At 37.8% G+C, this 19780-nt stretch overlaps 1 protein-coding gene across 1 annotated transcript in view; it reads left to right on the top strand.

The window, feature by feature from the left end:
• The window catches only part of LOC143904951 (uncharacterized), an 89158-nt gene that overhangs the window by 15376 nt on the left and 54002 nt on the right, over positions 1-19780 (top strand). Inside the window, exons 2-3 of the mRNA XM_077419972.1 lie at positions 4629-4737; positions 5023-5072. Coding sequence (XP_077276098.1) covers positions 4629-4737; positions 5023-5072 — 159 coding nt within the window. The remainder of the gene's footprint in view (positions 1-4628; positions 4738-5022; positions 5073-19780) is intronic.

Raw genomic sequence — 19780 nt, 5'->3', positions numbered from 1 at the left:
GTAATAAGATTACCGATGGAAGGCAAAGCCAAGGTGATAGGGTACAGTGGCAAGTGATCACAACCAGAGGCAAGAGAAGCGGAGGATGAAGAGGCCATTAAGGAGCGTAGGTTGTCATAAGATGTAGGAGAAAAACTAAAAGTTGGCTCGACAGGTGGAATAGATGAAATTATTTCGGAGAACTGAGATTGAGAACAGGGAGGAAAGCAGTTGGAAATGGAGGCATAATGAGCATTTAGAAGATCGTGTGAGAAGAGGTTAAGCGGTGAGGAAAGAGGTGAGTCGATAAGACCAAGATTGGCAAGTTCACGCCACAGTCTGGATGGATCCGAGATTGTACTCAATCTCTCCAAGTTGAATTTCTCCCTGGCTCGTCTCAAGTCAACCGTGAGATCGTTCCTGAATAGTTTGTAGATTTTAAAGTCGAAAATATTGCCGGATCTACGGGCAAAATTGTAGAGTCGATTGCGATGTCGAATTCTAGCAGAGAGATCATCAGTGAGCCAAGGCGCAGAGGGGCGAGTTACGCGAAAAGTGCGACTAGGCGCGTGTATGTCCAAGCAGTCAGTAAAATTTTTGGTGATTGTGTTCAGAATGATATCAAGATCAGGCTCGCCAAGGTTTGTGTGACCAAAGTCCTCAGGAAAGGATGAAGACAATGCGGAGATGAGGGATTGCAAGAATTTTTGCTCATCAAACCTTTTGAAGCTGCGTCGGAACCAAGGTGCGAGAATTGAGAGACGGAACCTGAAAAGAGTAAGATAACTCAATGAGATCGTGGCCATTGATGAAGGGAGCATGAGACTTACGAAACGATGAGACTTTACTCAAGCTGTCAACTATAAAGACGTCTAACCATGAGTTGGATGAACGAGTGTGGAAAGTCGCTTGGGAATCGACTATGTTAAGCGATAACTGTGAAGCCATGTCCCTGAGGTAATTAGATTCGTATGAAGTAACAAGGAGGTTACAATTAAGGTCACCTGTAATGATAATATTTCTGTAGTTATGCATGAATGTGGTGAGAGTGTCAACATATTTGCTAAAATTCTTTCCTCTAGGTCTACGATACATCGATGAGAATAGGAGAGGCTCGCATGCATCACCACGAATATCGAGAACGAGAAATTCGGGCTCGTTCAAGAAAGCGGGCGGCGACGACGCCAAAACCCGCGCACGCAGCGAGTCGTGGATATAGCATGCAACACCCCCTCCCTCCCTGCCCTCCCTATCAGCACGTAACAAGTAATATCCCGGGATACGAACTAAATCGTCGGAGATATGCGAGTGAAGCCAGGTCTCGGAGATTGAGATAACGTGAAAGAAATTAGACATAAAAAAGACCTGGATTGACTCAAGATGGGCAGAAAGGGAGCAGGCGTTAAAACAAGCAATCCTGAGGCGACCCGACGAAGCAGGAGGAGCGACATCTGCTGTAGCCGGTCACTGAAGCTTAGCCAGATCAGCCTCAGAGGCAATAGAAATCGGGGGCAGACCCTGGTCCTTCCGGACGAAGATCAGACCGTCCCTGCACCATACGTACTTAAAGGCCCGCTGCCTAGCTCTCTCTCGTGTACGACGCAACAAGTTATACGTGTCAGTAGGAAGGAGTTCGTTAATGTATATTTTCCCGGGAATGTTTTTGAAGAAAACTTCCTCAATGGATAAACCCCGCCTACGACGCATGACACGCAGAATATAGTCGCGAACCTCACGCGACTTGAGTACGACAATGATAGATTTTTTAGAGCCGCGGGCCTGAGAATCAGGGATAGAGATGGAGGCCGGCCCGTCACCGAGCGCCGCAGACGCGCCCACCGCGACATCCCGGGTCTCGAGAACATCCGCAGAAAGTCGAGAAATATCGAGAGCTAGAAAGACGCTTTTAACAAGCTCACTCGATTTGTCAGTGAAATAGCCCGGAATGCCCGAGATTATAATATCAGATGTTCGAGAGACACGCGATGCCGCAGACGAATTGTGACCAGGAGAGCCACACAAGTGCGCGCCACCCGCCTCCAATGCCGCAATTCTATCTCCATGGTCTGACGCAGTTTTCACCAAAACGGGTATTTGATCGAGCTTTCGTGCAAAGTCAGCGTTCACAGACTCCTGATGCTCGATGAAAGCAGTGATTCTCCGATCCGACTCGTCGAACCTGGCTGTGAATTTTTTATCGGATTCATCAAGTTTCCGCAAGATCGACTGCAGCAATGCATCGGTAGAGGGCTGCGCGCCTGAGGGGGCGATAGCCCCCGCACTCGGAGGAGCAACGCCGCGAGACTCGTGTGCATCCCTGGGCGTAAGCGGCATGGTTGACAGCCCGGTTTTACAGCAGTCACTGGCTGCCCTGGTGGCGAGATACGCTTTAACGCAGCCTGGGTGAAACACACGCTGACACACCGCGCACAATTCCGCCGAGCCAGCAATAGTTTTGGTACACCTGCTGCACGTGCGCTGCATGGGCGCAGCCAACCCACTCCAAGATATCGCACTGCTATCGATTGTCGACTATCGATCGACACACGAGATCGATCGCACACAGGTCGGCCAATCAGATCGTGACGGTGTCACTAGAGACACTAGCCGTATCACACGCAGGTCAGCCAACAGAATAGAGCCCACGTGGATAGCAATAGGAGCCACTCTAACAGCACGTGCACTACGAGAATAAGGTGTAGAGAAGAGCAGATCAGATAGCACATGCGCAACAAGGGCCAACGTCCTTCCAAATGATGACTTTCAGAATCAGGCTAGGATTCACAGAAATACTTATCGCATAGATTCCAAGACTTAGGCGACAGTACCATGAAAAATGAGTAGAGCATGCGACAAGCAACAGAAGACCTGCTTATACCTGCAACAAAACGGCCCGGAGGCCACTTGCGACAGCAAAAATATGCACCAAAAGCAGGAGCGACAAACACAGACACCTGATTCTACTTACTCGAGAGAGAGAGAGAGAGAGAGAGAGAGAGAGAGAGAGAGAGAGAGAGAGAGAGAGAGAGAGAGAGAGAGAGAGAGAGGGGAGAGAGAGAGAGAGAGAGAGAGAGAGAGAGAGACCTTTTACAATTGTAAATATGACTTATATTCTATACTTATTCTATACTTAATTCTAATCGCTTTAAAATCTAAACTTATCCTGTACTTAATCATAAGCCGCGTTATTCACCGTCACACACACACACACACACACACACACACACACACACACACACACACACACACACACACACACACACACACACACACACACACACACACACCCATATCACTCGCTCGCACATACACACCACGCTGACCTAATTTTGAGGTCTAGCTAGCAGCGCCAAGTTTTTTGACAAGAAAAATTTATGTATTTTAATAAAATATTTTAATGTTGTACTGTTACCTCTGTATTTCTTTGCGATGCGATTAAATCTTTTAAAATACATATATGTATAAACTTTGTATTTAAATATACCTTGTATTCCCTTATTGGGTTTAAATATTTTCATAAAATATTTGTATTTTGTATTGTTACCTCTGTCATTTTTCACCTCAAAAAAACCTAATTAACAAGTGGTAGACCGTAATCTTTGTATCTCGAAAAATGCACTGAGAAAAAAAATTGTTAATCCCAAGAAATATTTAGTTCGATATGTTCAACTAGACATTTTAGTTAGTTAACTAAATATTAGTTGTTTCAACAATTTATTTCGTATTTTTAATCAAGAATTAATGAATTCAACTAATGTTTAGTTAGCTAACTAAAATGTTTAATTGAACGTATCGGACTAAATATTTCTTGGAATTGACAAATTTTTTATCTCAGTGTATGTTCTCTCTGTAGTTGGCGCTGTAATTAAAAAAAAAATATTATTTCTTTTTTGTAATTGTAATAGATCACTTGAAGCACGACTCATTTTTGATAAGGTAACGTAATTTTGTGATGTGTATCACTTGAGTTATAATTTTTTTGAAATAAAAATACTACTGCTTAGATTTTTTCGAGATTTTTTGAGATACAAAGATTACGTCTACCACTTGTTACTTAGGTTTTTTTCGAGGTGTGAAAATACTACCACTTTGTTTTTTTTTCAAGGTAAAGATACTCTACTGCTTAGGTTTTTTCGAGATTTTTCGAGATACAAAGATTACGTCTACCACTTGTTACTTAGATTTTTTAAAGGTATAATACTACCACTGTGTTTTTTTCGAGGTAATATCTGTAAAACAGGAATAGAAAATAATTATTAATATTGCAAATGATAATAATAATTTTGTTTTAATAGACACAAAATTTTTTAAATAGACTGAGATTTGTATGTTTGGTCTGCTTCTAAGATTAAATATTTCATAAAATAATATGCAAAGATTTTTTAACATGCATATATATGCTACACATAAGAAAGAATATAAGAAAAATTAAGAAATAGGTGTATATATATATATATATATATATATATATATATATATATATAAGAAAGCAGAAGATATTTTATAATCAGATATTTTATAACATATTTTAATTAATTTATTTAGAGTACCTACCCTTATATATAATTATTGATTGTATTTATTGTTACACTGTAATAATTAGTTATAATATAAAATTATTTATTTATAAGAAGATTTCGTTTCAGAAGATAACGACGCGGAAAGTGTTGCATCGAGGGAGCTGACAACTCGAGAGGACAGCCTGAGAGAAGGAGGAGGCTTGGGAGCGGCATCGGGCGCCAACGGAACAACATTGCGGTAAATATTATTTATTTTGTGTAAAAGTAATTTTTTTGTTTGTTATCGAGCCTATTTGGTTTACCATGGTTTAGAAATAACAGTAAGTTAGAAGAAAAAAAGTATTTTAGTATTTTATATAAATTGATTCTTGTAAAGATCATTTTCTGAAAATATATAATTATTTAAATAAATACCTAATTAAATAATGAATAAAACATTCAATGCGCATAAGAATTATGTTTTAAAACATTAAATTTTTTGAACACTACTTTAACATAAATTTGATATATTTATTTGTTACAGAATCAACGTAGCTGTGGCAGATATAATTCCGCTGTTGCACATCAGGGTTGGTGAGTGATAAATTAATATGTCTATTGAAATAATTGATGATAACTGGATTTTTTACACCAGTTGAAGTAGTAATATGACGTAAGATCCGATATATATTGTTACGCTCGTCAAGCAAGTTCGCCGTCGAAGCACTATCGCGCACTCCACACTCGCGCACGTTCTCCGCGGAACTCGCGAAAGGAAATGGAACACAGAGAAACTTGAGTAATGCGTTTATTCAAAGCTCGAAAAACAGACTGCGTGCGGATTCCAAAAATCCGTCAGATCAATAAATTTATATATAAACAAACTCCCGTTGTCAAGGAGCGCGCTTCACAGCTTTCCGCGACTTCTCTACTTATTGTCAGTGTCCAGCACGGGCGCGACAATATTTATTGTTATAAAAAAAAAATGGAAAATTTCTTTATAGTTAATTATTTAAGTAATTATTTTAGAATCGATCTGTTACACATCACTTAAAAATAATTTTAAAATAACATATTGTACAAAAAATAATTTTAATAATTTACAAAATATAAAGAGAGATATTTTTATCAATTCTAATTGTGTGAAAAATTTATTATCCTTTTCGGATCTTACGTCATTCATCCGAATTTTTCTGCATGTTTTTGAGATGAGATTTAGCAACGAATCGTTCGAATCGATGAAAATATGCATATGGGCATTGGATTCTGACGTGTCTAGGCATTTTTTGTTTATTTAGTTTTTATTTAATGTTTTATCTAGTAAAGTTACTCATATTATAAACTATAATTATTATAAAATTTAAAAGTTTAAGGTGGTTCATGCATTTAGGTCAAATGTAGTTAGCCCGAAAAATGTGATATGAAATGAAAGATTAACGTTCCTAGAGTGTGTCTGTAAAATTTCGGATTTTTTAACCGATTGGTTCCGGAGATATGTCCATAAACTTTGTCAATTTAACGCGGGGGTGGGGTGGTGGGGTAGCACCTCTTGCGGAAAACGAGGCTAAAGTGCTTATGCTGCAAAAATTACAATACTTCAAAAATAGATGAACGAACCAAAAACTGCCGAAACGATGCAATAAACATTTTGCAAGATACTGAACAAAGCCCGAGTTCATTGACTGAACCATATAATAATAAAACGTAATTTTTGATTGACTAAATCGACAACTGACTAAATCGGAACTGACAGCTGGACTCGAGCGTCATTAGCGGCAGCTTGGCAACGTCGCATGTGTCAGCTGATGAGTATAGCGCATATCTCAAACATTCAACGTTTACCATGTTCTGGACGCTGAATAAAACAAAGGGTGAAACAAAAGGTAATTATTTAGTTTAGGGGCCTTACCTCAAATATCGATGTAATTATGCTCAATCGACGCGTTTTTGCACGAAACGAAAGAATCTGGCAAAAAAAGTGTCGCTTTGCCCCGCGACGCGAAATATTAAACGTTAAAGTTAACAGAAATCAGGTTATGATTCCTGTCATACCGACGACATGTAGCGATACGAACATGCCCTGCAGCCATATGCGCATGCTCAGTGGCCGCACACGCATACGTGTGTATGTCCTGCTTTATAAAAGTTGTGATTTTTGTTAAAGCAGGGCATACACACGTGTGTGCTTTATAGAAGTTGTGATTTTTGTTAAAACAGAGCACACAAACGTGTGTATGCCCTGCTTTATAGAAGTTGTGATTTTCGTTAAAGCAGGGCATACACACGTGTGTGCTTTATAGAAGTTGTGATTTTTGTTAAAACAGAGCACACAAACGTGTGTATGCCCTGCTTTATAGAAGTTGTGATTTTCGTTAAAGCAGGGCATACACACGTGTGTGTGCAATGTGCCCTGCTTTAACAAAAATCATTAAACAGTTAAATACTTTTAAAGCTTTTTACTAATCTATACATAGGTTAGAGATGAAAAGGCGGTGCCTCTATCAGAAATAATCCGTCTTGGATTTCCAAAAATCACAGCCTGTTTTTTAAGTCGATCTATTACTTCTGATGAACATGTACTTTTTACGGCGTAAAACTAAACAAATTTACTGAACGCGTCTACAACTACAAGGATATGTCGATAATTCTTTTTCGTAGACGGCAAAGGACCCAAGTGATCGATATGATAAGTATCCATGCAACGGTACACTGCCTTTATCGATCGTATGTAGCCAACCGTCTTGTTTACCTTTCTTCCGTTCCGCTCTAAAATACATTCAACACAATTAAATACTACCTTCTCGATTTTCGCACGCATATTCGCAAACCAGTAATCTCTTTTTACTAACAGCTCTGTTTTGTTAGTCGAGCGAAATTCCCTTGTTCATGAGCTCGCCGTATTATTTGTAACTGCATAAGCTTCGGTACCACTAATCGCACATCGTTATCACACAATCTAAATAATAGTCCGTCACGCATAGTATAATCTTTGGTAGAACCACGATTCGCTAAATCGATAATTTGTCGCACTTCGCTATCTTTACTCTGCGCTTTCTTTAATTTAACAATTAATCCTTCATTGTCTTCATCTATCGCAAATACATTCGGTAATGGGTTACGACTAAGCGCATCTACATGGGTCATGCTTTTCCCTGCCCGATGTTCGATCGTATACGAGAATTCCTCGAGAAGCAATGCCCATCTCGCTACTCTAATACATAAATTTTTCTTATTCATCGTTAACGTAAACGCGCGACAGTCCGTAACAATTTTAAATAGAATACCTAACACATAGACTCTAAATTTCTGCAATGCTTTCACTATCGCAAGGACTTCGAGTTCGTAGCTATGATACTTTTCTTCGGCTTCCGTGGTTTGCCCACTCGCGTAATACACTGGGTGAAACATTCAATCGTCGCTATTACGTTGCATTAAAATAGCACCGTACCCGTATTTAGATGCGTCTGTATGTAGCTCTGTTTCGCGATTCGGGCTGTATAATTGCAATATCGGTTTATCGCTTAATAACCTTTTAAGTTCACGGAAAGCAGTTTTTTCTTCTTCACCAAAATAAAACGGTACATTCGCTCTTAACAAATTCGTCAACGGACGTGCAATCAATGAATATCCTAATATAAATTTTCGAAAATAACTCGTGAGGCCGATAAAACTTTGCACCTGCTTTACAGTACTCGGTTCCGGAAATCGCAACACAGCTTCCGTTTTACGCGGGGAGGGGCGGATAGTTCCGCTCTCGACAACATGTCCTAAGTATTCAAGCTCTTTTGCAAAAAACAACATTTACTCCAATTAATAATTAGCCCGTATTCAGCGGCTGTCTCTAATACAATCTTTAATCGTCTCAAGCCTTCTTTTTCGTTTGACGACGAAATGATAACATCATTTATATAACTCGAAGCAACTTTTGATTGAATAAGTACTCTAAGTACCGCATTAATATATTTTTGGAAAACTGCGGGTGAGTTACACAATCCGAAAGGAACTACTAAAAATTCGTATTGCCCATCTGGTACGATAAATGAGGTATATTTACGACTGTCCTCGTCCAGTGGTACGTGAAAAAATCCGTTCTTAAGATCAAGAGTGGTAAAAACTTTGGCATATTGTAACGAATCTATTTGATCTTCGATAAGCGGTAATGGAAATCGATCTTTCACAATCTTCTTATTAAGTTCTCTATAGTCTACACATAATCGCGTCGCGCCGTTTTTTTTCTTAACTAGTACTACCGGACTCGCGTACTCAGATAATGATGGCTGTATAATGTCGTCCCGCAACCATTCTTTAATATGCGCGTTTAATTTGTCTTTTTCCGCTTTGGATAATCGTCGCGGTCGCTGATACACAGGTTGATCATTCTTGACTACAATCGTCATTTTAATGCCTTACGTCGCGAGTTTTTACGGGCTTATATGCTTCAATTAAATTTTCAACTTTGCGCCTATGCTCTTTATTCGCGATATTTGATACGTCAATTTCGTTCATTCCGCAGTCGTAATCGATACTTAAGATTTCGGGAACAACGTCAGTCTCTTGTACCGTTTTTTCTATTTTCTATTATCATCGACAACCAAATTCGCGGAAAATCTACCTAGCGTTATGTTATTCGGCGCTCCTACTCCACGAAAACGTATTTCACCTTGCTCGAACGGCGGTGAGTCTAATTTAATATACTTGTCTTCTCGCATCAAAGTCAAATCACTATCAGTGTCTATTAACGCGGTAGTCTCGAATCCGTTTACTAAAACTTTCTTTCGATATTTTTTACGCGCGGATCTCGACACGCTACACACTTCTTTCGGCACGACTTTCGAAGTATGCTTTTTCGGACACTGCGCGGCCACATGTCCAAACTCACGGCACTCGAAACACTTTACGCCTTTTTCTTTCGTCGGACACTCTGCTGCGAGATGCGTCGCTGCACCACAGGAATGGCATCTTCTTCTCTGATGGCCGTCTTTCTGCGTTGTAGTCGTAGCTACACCTCCTTCGTCGCTGGGCTTGGCAAATCGCTTCTGGTCGCCGTTCTTCGGGATTGCGCCATTATCCGTCTTTCCTCGTAACATTACTTTGTCAAACGCTTTTCGTAACGAGGCTGCCGAATTAAATCTTTGAATGCGCGCCTGATCACGAAGCGTCGGGTCCGGAATTCCGTCTATGAGATAGTCCACCATGTCCTCTAGGCCGATGGGTACGTGATTCGCAAGTATCATTTTCTCGTGGAAGTACTCGCTGAAACTTTCACCTCGTTTCCAGGAACGTTCTTCAAATTTCTTCCGCAAAGCCACTCTGCTCGGTCAATATGGAAGAACATCGTTCTCATCTGCGCTAACAAATCTTCAAGATTCATCTGAAGAAATTCGGGCTTTGAATAGAACCACTCGCTCGCCTTGCTTTTCAGTCTCTTGCCCACTAAAATTTTTGCTTCGCTTTCATCAAGTTCGTATATGTCGTCTTCAATAATTACAATTGCCGTTCCCATGTTTCGTAGCAGTCGTTGTTTCCATGGAAGGGACTTAACAAATCCGCGATAGCTTGAATTGCCGTCCACTGGCTGATTTCGCTGTTGAATATGAAGCAACTCTATCTCCTTGCGCGCCAACGCGAGCTCTCGTTCGGCTAACTCTGCTTGTTTCCTCGCGAGTTCCAACTCACGTTGATCGCACTGCACTGATCCGGAAGGCATTCCAGCAGCGGCTGCATTGGTTTCACGGGCATCATCGTCTCGTCTTTCTTTGTCCGAAATCCACGAGCCGTTCGGGTCTTTTTCCATAAGCCTGTTAAACAACTCGGCTTTCGTCCCGGTTGTAATCAAACCTAAGGACTTGCATTTATCTCTCAACGCTTGCGCTGAAAAATCGTCAACCCTCTTCATCGTACGGTTTCACAAGCACATCACACGTTCACAGATCACACCAATGGAGTTTTGTCTCTCTCTCAATCCTGGTTCTGGCTTTCTCAATCCCGGACGAGCCCCCAAGTTTGTAGGAAAAAAGATGGTATCCAACACGGAGAAAAAGTTACGGTTGCTACAACAGAATAATGCTGTTAATTTTCGCCCATCCATACAAAAGGGTTATGGAAACCATAGTACTCTGGAAGTGACCTATGGTTTTCATATAGTTTCCATATGGTTGCCCTAACCTTAGTGAGGGTAGCTACTATATGGATGTTGCAACCGTAATATATGGATGTTACAACCATAATGAACAAATAATCACCCGACAAAAAAAATTATTTATTTCGAATTTTTATTACTATTTTTTAACTAAATTTGTTTCTTAAGATGCAGTCTATGATTATAAATATTTTCTTGTATTTTAAAACACATATAAAAACACACTTACCTTGGTGGGATTCGAACTCGGGACCTCTGGATTGTGAGTCAACTGCTTTACGTGGTAGACCACTTCTTAATTTAATGTTAGTGTTATATATAGTCTACATATGTCAACCAGCGCAAATATATAATTTTTCAAAAATCATCTTAAGAAACAAATTCAGTTTAAAAAAAGTAATAAAATTTTGAATTGGATATATGATATAATGGGATATAATATTTCTTATAATGTCGGGTGAATGTGTCGGCTCATTACGAAATTTTGTGTTCGTAAATATATTTATGAAAAAAGTATATTTATAAAGGCCTATCTACATAAGACGCAGAACGCGAGTCGCAAGACACACGCACAGTCTACGTGTCAATCTAACCTCTATACACAAAGAGGTTAGATTGACATGTAGACTGTGTGTGTGCTTGCGACTCGCGTTCTGCGTCTTATGTAGATAGGCCTTAAAGTTAAAACATCCTTATCAAATCCACTTTATTCTATGCAGAAATTCTTTTGCGCGCGCAATGGAACTAAACTCTCAATCATGCAGTGATTCAGTGCTGTACCGTGCAGCTATATCTTATGGATCTCTCAACCATAATAGTTGTGCTGCAGACCACATAAGAGGGATAGCAATAATCCTTTGGTTGAGGCAACCATATACAAGGGTATTATAATTGAATGTTACGTATCGTAAGAACTACGGTTATGACAACTGTATAAATGGGCATATCTTAACAGCTACATTGAATGTAATATCAATTTAACTTGAATTCACATACATTTCTCTTTTAATCATAGAGAACATTGTTGTAACAATAACCGTAACAATTTTCTCCGTGAATGTTTCGAAGTATATAAAAACAGTATAATGTTTATTATAGGATGAGAATAACAGAATATGAGAGATAAAAAAGGAACGTTAACACTCTCGCTCGATCTACGCTGAGGCTGAGCCTCGTTCAAATTCCGAAACTACACACGACGCGAAACGTTACAATTCGACTTCTCGGCTCGAAAGCTTCTCTGTTACTATTCCCTGGGCAACGAACGCCTTTTTCTCGCTTGCTTTCGAAAAACGACTCTCCACAAATTAACGTTCTGTTGTCATTAGACAATCGACTCTCTAATAGATTCTTCGCATGGCAACACGGCATCGCGACACGCGCGCGACACGCGATACACACACATCTGCGCTAACACAACTCGATACATTTCAATACTACACTTTATTTATTAAAATTATTAATTTATTCATCTGGATAATCTGTAATCAAACTTTCAATATCTGATGAACTTTTATTTTCATCATCGGTGTGAGCTCGGTGTTGTCGGTATCGTCATCGAACTCTTCTTCGATTTCCTTCGATTGAGTACGTTCATGATCTGAAAATAATTCAAAGTTGAATTTATTATTAAAATTACACGATTTTAATAAACTGCGATAAAAACAAAACTTTTACGAACTAAACTAATTAACTCGTTTTATTTGCAAAAAATAATTATTATTTTAAAATCATATTTCTAAAGTCATGATTAAATATTTATTAACAGTATTTAAACCAAAATTCTTTATATTTTTATAAACTAAAATATTATAATATTATAAATGAATAATAAGTTATTATAATGATTATTATAACTTTAATTCTGTACAAGAATTTTGCAATTCTGTAAAGCCAATTCAAAAATTTCTTTAAAATAAGAAATGTCGGTAGCTACTGCCACTAAAGGATCCCCTTAAACAAAAATATAAATTTTATGTATTTAAAAATATAATATTATTCTCAAATAATATCTTATATATATATAATAATGTAATACTATGTTATAAATATATATTAAAAGAATTATATTTGTGATTGATGATGATGATGATGATGATGATGATTTAAACTTATATTTCAACTTAACATAAATATATTATATTACATAATAAGATAGATAGATACAAAATTTAATATCTTTTGTGAAATCAAGAGACACGGTAGTGTCGCGCACCAAGTACACGCGGAGCGCGACCGACCGTGACTCTTTTACGCGACGCGACGGGTTGCGAGTACCCGAGATGTTGAGATCTCGATAACGAGTGAACGGATCAAGTTCTAAGTAGGCTTGATCGATAGCTTGGGGTCCAATTAGGGGGGGGGGTTTCTCTCATAATATTCCGCTACGTGCCTTACGAGCGGAGATATTGCGACGCAAAGTCCAAATGTGAAAATTTATTTTTAAGATACTCCTCCTCCTAACGCCGCGATCTATCAGAGAAACGTCACTTTCACTTTTTCGACGCTGGCGGCGCAGGTATCGCCAGTTTCGATATCGCGCGCGTATTTCGAAATTAGGTCGATAGACTTATCGGTCAGAGGAAGATTTCTATTTAGGTAAATTAGGTATATATATAATAAATATTGAGTCAACGGAAAAGAAGGTTCTCTACGCTTGGCAGAAAGTGCCGCTAGGGAATTTTTAAGTCGATTCTTATGAATCAAGCTTGAATTTGATGTCTATGTATCCCAGGTTGCCGATGACGAGGTCCAGATAGTGCGCTTTATAGTTTTCGGTGTCCAGGTGTAATAATACGTTGAATTCGATGTCTACGTGTCCAAGGTCGCAGATGACCAGGTCCACATAGTGCGCTCCGTAGTTTTTGGTGTCTACGTGTATTAATATCTTGAATTCGATGTCCACGTGTCCCAGGTTGCCGATGACGGGATCCAGATAATGCGCTTCATAGTTTTCGGTGTCCAGGTGTAATAATACGTTGAATTCGATGTCTACGTGTCCCAGGTTGCCGATGATGAGGTCCACATAGTGCGCTCCGTAGTTTTTGGTGTTTACGTGTATTAATATCTTGAATTCGATAGTCCACGTGTCCCAGGTTGCCGATGACGGGATCCAGATAATGCGCTTCATAGTTTTCGGTGTCCAGGTGTAATCGTACGTTGAATTCGATGTCTAGGTGTCCCAGGTTGCCGATGACGAGGTCCACATAGTGCGCTCCGTAGTTTTCGGTGTCTACGTGTATTAATACCTTGAATTCGATGTCCACGTGTCCCAGGTTGCCGATGACGAGGTCCACATAGTGCGCTTCATAGTTTTCGGTGTCCAGGTGTAATAATACGTTGAATGCGATGTCTACGTGTCCCAGGTTGCCGATGACGAGGTCCACACAGTGCGCTCCGTAGTTTTCGGTGTCTACGTGTATTAATACCTTGAATTCGATGTCCACGTGTCCCAGGTTGCCGATGACGAGGTCCACATAGTGCGCTTCATAGTTTTCGGTGTCCAGGTGTAATAATACGTTGAATGCGATGTCTACGTGTCCCAGGTTGCCGATGACGAGGTCCACACAGTGCGCTCCGTAGTTTTCGGTGTCTACGTGTATTAATACCTTGAATTCGATGTCCACGTGTCCCAGGTTGCCGATGACGAGGTCCACATAGTGCGCTTCGTAGTTTTCGGTGTCCAGGTGTAATAATACGTTGAATGCGATGTCTACGTGTCCCAGGTTGCCGATGACGAGGTCCACACAGTGCGCTCCGTAGTTTTCGGTGTCTACGTGTATTAATACCCTGAATTCGATGTTCACGTATCCCAGGTTGCCAATGACAAGGTCCACATAGTGCGCTCCGTAGTTTTCGGTGTCTACGTGTATTAATATTTTGAATTCGATGTCCACGTATCCCAGGTTGCCGATGACGGGATCCAGATAGTGCGCTTCATAGTTTCCGGTGTCCAGGTGTAATCGTACGTTGAATTTGATGTCTAGGTGTCCCAGGTTGCCGATGACAAGGTCCACATAGTGCGCTTCGTAGTTTTCGGTGTCCAGGTGTAATAATATGTTGAATTCAATGTTTAGGTGTCCCAGGTTGCCGATGACAAGGTCCACATATTGCGCTCCGTAGTTTTCGGTGTCTACGTGTAATAATACCTTGAAATTGATTTCTAGGTGTCCCAGGTTGCTGATGACGAGGTCCACATAGTGCGCTTCATAGTTTTTGGTGTCTAGGTGTATTAATAACTTTAAATCTGAATATGTGCGTTCAGCCGATATTCCGCTAGCTTAGCAATCGTGAGCAGTTGCTCGTTTTTGCTCGTTTCCTCTCTTTTTAATCCAGTAAGTCAAAAAAGAGGAAACGAGCGAAAACGAGCGACTGCTCACGATTGCTAGGCTAGCAAAGTATCGGCTAAACGCACCCAATGTAGGACACGTAGATATCGAATTCGAGGTATTAATACATGTAGACACTGAAAACTACGAAGCGCACTATGTGGACCTCGTCATCGGCAACTTGGAACACGTGGCCATCGAATTCAAGGTATTAATACACCTGTACACCGAAAACTATAGAGCGCACTATGTGGACCTCGTCATCGGCAACCTGGGACACCTAGACATTGAATTCAAGCTTGATTCATAAGAATCGACTTAAAATTTCCCTAGCGGCAGAATTAGAATTATGTCATGACATAATAAAAATCGCTAAATTAAAATTATGTTTAGACATAATAAAAATTGGACAAAAATTATGTCTAGACATAATAAAAATTGGATGAATTGAAATTATGTGTGACGTAAAAATAATTATCAAAAATATCAATACCTAAAGATATCGGTACATATACAGTTGCGAACAACATTCAGTAAGACACGCAAATAAAAATAAGTAAAGAATTTTACAGTTAACGACTTATTAACATTAATCATGCTTTATTGCGATTATGTTTTATGTTAAAATTGGAAAATATATACAAAGTGTACAACTAAAAGAGTTACAGATTATTATTTAAAAAAAACTAAGCAAAATATTAAATTGTTGTTTTCTTTAGAAATAATAGTCCGTAACAATTTTAGCTTCATACCTTGTATTATATACTGTTTATAAGATTATAAGATATATTGTTTATAAGATTAAGATGCGTAACACTACAAAAAGGCGTGATATCCGTACAAAATTACCTTTTTAAAAAAAAGGTAAAATGAGCGCCAAGTACACGCATAATAGTGTATATGTATTATGTTGTTACCCTGTTATGTTGTTACCTCGAAAAAAACAAAATGGTAGTATTATACCTCCAAATAGCTTTATCCTGTACATACTGTTTATACAATGCGTAATATACTACAAAAAGGCGTGATATCCACACAAAATTACCTTTTTTAAAAAAAGGTAAAAAAAGGCGCCAAGTACACGTATAGTAGTGTATATGTTGTTACCTAAAAAAAAAAAGAAAGTGGTAGTATTATACCTCGAAAAAACCTAAGTAACAAGTGGTAGATCTTTATATCTCGAAAAATCTCGAAAAAATCTAAGCAGTAGTATCTTTATTTCCGAAAAATTATAACCCAAGTGATACACGTCACAAAATTATGTCACCTTATCAAAAAGAAGAGTCGCGCTTCAAGTGATCTATTACAATTACAAAAAAGAAATGATATCTCTTTAAGTTAGAGCGCCAATTACAGAGAGAACATGTATATTGCCTCAAAAAATAATTGTTGCACTACATTGAAAAATCTTTACATTGTGTCAATTAGAAAAGAATGTATAATAACAATTTTATAAGATTAAAAAATTTTATTTAAATTTAACAAGGGAATACAAGATATTTAAATACAAAGTTATTTACATGTGTATTTTTTAATGGCCACAAAGAATTACAGAAGTAACAGTGCAAAATAAAAATATTTTATTAAAATACATAAATTTTTCTTGTAAAAAAACTTGGCGCTGCTAGACCTCGAAATTTTAAATAAATAAATAAACTTATTCTATACTTAATTATAAGCCGCATTATCCGCCGTCCGCGTAGTCACGCACACCCATATCACTCACTCCCACATCCACGCTGATAATCATTTAATATTACTCCCATTGTATTCTTCTCTGAATTATTTTTATTTATTGTTGTCCTTATTTATTTAAAAGGTCTAGCAGCGCCAAGTTTTTTTACAAGAAAAATTTATGTATTTTAATAAAATATTTTTATTTTGCACTGTTACTTCTGTAATTCTTTGTGGCCATTAAAAAATACACATGTAAATAACTTTGTATTTAAATATCTTGTATTCCCTTGTTAAATTTAAATAAAATTTTTTAATCTTATAAAATTGTTATTATACATTCTTTTCTAATTGACACAATGTAAAGATTTTTCAATGTAGTGCAACAATTATTTTTTGAGGCAATATACATGTTCTCTCTGTAATTGGCGCTCTAACTTAAAGAGATATCATTTCTTTTTTGTAATTGTAATAGATCACTTGAAGCGCGACTCTTCTTTTTGATAAGGTGACATAATTTTGTGACGTGTATCACTTGGGTTATAATTTTTCGGAAATAAAGATACTACTGCTTAGATTTTTTCGAGATTTTTCGAGATATAAAGATCTACCACTTGTTACTTAGGTTTTTTCGAGGTATAATACTACCACTTTCTTTTTTTTTTTTAGGTAACAACATATACACTACTATACGTTTACTTGGCGCCTTTTTTTATACATATTTACACGAATGCACGCAACAATTTAAGTTTCTCTTTCGTAATTTTTCCATTACGATGTACTATATTACTAGAAAATAATAACTGTCACTCCAGCAAATAATGCAACTTTCAGCCATCATGAGCGCCCTAAGTCCTACTTTTCCGCTATAGTATACCATCGCACGGAGCGAATAGGAAAAAAAATTTTTTATACTTCGAATTTCTGTAATACTAATATTGAACCATTAAATATAAAACTAATGTTATAATTTTTCATGCATATATAAATAATAAAAATTACTACCTTGATATGTTAATACGTGTTTAGACATAAGTCTGATACATCAGTTACAAATTAAAATAATAATAAACGATAGAATGTTCTTACGAAAGATTGTAGAGTAAGTTAGAATAAATCAAGTTAATGCTATATTTACAACATTACATGTTTTTTTTAGATATGAATATTTTCAAAGATAACGAATAAAGCATCAATATCATTATACATTTACAAAGATCAACGGTGTGTATATTCAAATTGTATTTATAGCCGTTGACAAATAAAAGAATGTAAATATGATAGATAATGACTATGATAGATAAATATGATAGATAGTGACTTTTTTTTTAACGTGTGGAAATCTACCACTGGGGCGGTCGGGGTCGTCGGGGAGCGCCGCTACGCGGCAACCAGTCACGCACCCAGTGGCCCCCCGTTTGACTAGGGGGAAGACCCCCTCACTCTCCGGGGAGAGGAGTGAGGGGAGTGCCGGACGATAAATAAAGAACTGTGAATATAAACGATTAAAATTTGTTCAAATTTTATACGAAATAATTGAAAGATTTTTATATTATTACGATTAAATAAGAACATTTATGATCGGAATTGTAAATAACTATATAAGTTTTCTGATAAAAGCTCAAGTTTTTTTAGATATTGATTGTTTTATTACTACATTTATTTTAGAGCCTTTGGTATTTTAATAAGTTGTTGAATATGTACTTACTCATTGACTTGTTGACTCTGGTTTTTCCATTCGAGATGTTTTTTATTTAGATGTGTTAGCACTTTTCGAGTTACAAAGAACAAAATAACGTTTATTAAAAACGGAGTCTATACATTATACGTCTTTAGCCAGCGACTGCTTACGTACGACTGACTTCTGACTGTGTCGAGCTTATAGAATAACATTTGTTCACGCATGGGACACGCTCAAATCTCGTGACAATACATACTGAGTGATGCTCCGAACTATCCTATAGAAACTTGCTTTTCCAACTAAATTTATATTTAGATTCTTAACACTCTCTCTAAAAGCTAGTTTTCTATGAAAACATTATTTTTGCTTGTAATTCCTAACTTATTACGCAGAAACTCAAATCTTTTAACATTCAAAACTTTTGTGAAAATATCAGCTAACTGTTCTTCAGTTTTTACATAGCATACGTTTATCTCACCTTTTTCATAGAGATCTCGTACAAAATGATATTTCACATCAATATGTTTACTTCTTTTGTGAAACTCTGGATTTTTCACCAGTCGCAACGCACTTTGATTATCTATATATAGTATATTCTCACTCACACTAACATCAAGTTCTCTTAACAGTCTCATAACCCACACATTCTCTCTCGCTGCTGCTGCTGCACTCACATATTCGGCTTCTGTTGTAGAAACGGCTACACATTGTTGTTTTGTACTTTGCCAGCTAATCGCAGCTTCCGCCATACATACACACTACACCTGTTGTAGATTTTCGCGTTTCTTTATCGCCTGCATAGTCGGCATCGGAAAAAGTTTTAAATTGAATATTTGCGCCGTATACAATTCCGTAATCCGTAGTACCCTTAACATAACGAATTATTCGTTTAACTAAATTCCAATGAGCTTTTGTTGGATTATCTAACGCTCTTGATGCTACATTCAACGCGAACGCAATATCTGGTCTACTTACGACTTGCAAAAACGTTAAATTACCTACTGCTTCTCGGTAGGGCACACTCTGCTATCAGTGTGTTTGGAATCATATGCATCCCACTCATGCTCTATCGGAATTTTTACTTCTTTTGCATCACTCATATTGAATCGCTCTATAATTTTTCTCGCATATGTTTCTTGGTTTACAAAGATCATATTATCACTTAATCTGTAAATTTCCATTCCTACAAACATTCTTACATTGTCAAAAATTGTTACTTCAAATTTTTCGCTCAATTTACAAAGGAACTCATCAATCTCTTTTTCGCATGATCCTAACACTAGGCCATCATCTACCCATAAAGCTATTATCAGAATTTTATCGCGTTTCTTTCTATAGTACAAACATGGATTGGCTTTACTCTCTTTTAAATTGCAATCTAATAGGAATTTCTCAAAGTGTTCGCCTCAATATCTGGGTGCTTGTTTCAACCCATATATACTTTTTATTAATTTGCACACCTTATTTGTATCATTTTCAA

The sequence above is a fragment of the Temnothorax americanus genome, unplaced genomic scaffold (genome assembly GCF_048541705.1).
Source record: "Temnothorax americanus isolate GAGA-0224 unplaced genomic scaffold, ASM4854170v1 Scaffold6, whole genome shotgun sequence".
In the NCBI taxonomy this organism is placed as follows: domain Eukaryota; kingdom Metazoa; phylum Arthropoda; class Insecta; order Hymenoptera; family Formicidae; genus Temnothorax; species Temnothorax americanus.
This window is presented reverse-complemented; position numbering and strand designations above follow the sequence as displayed.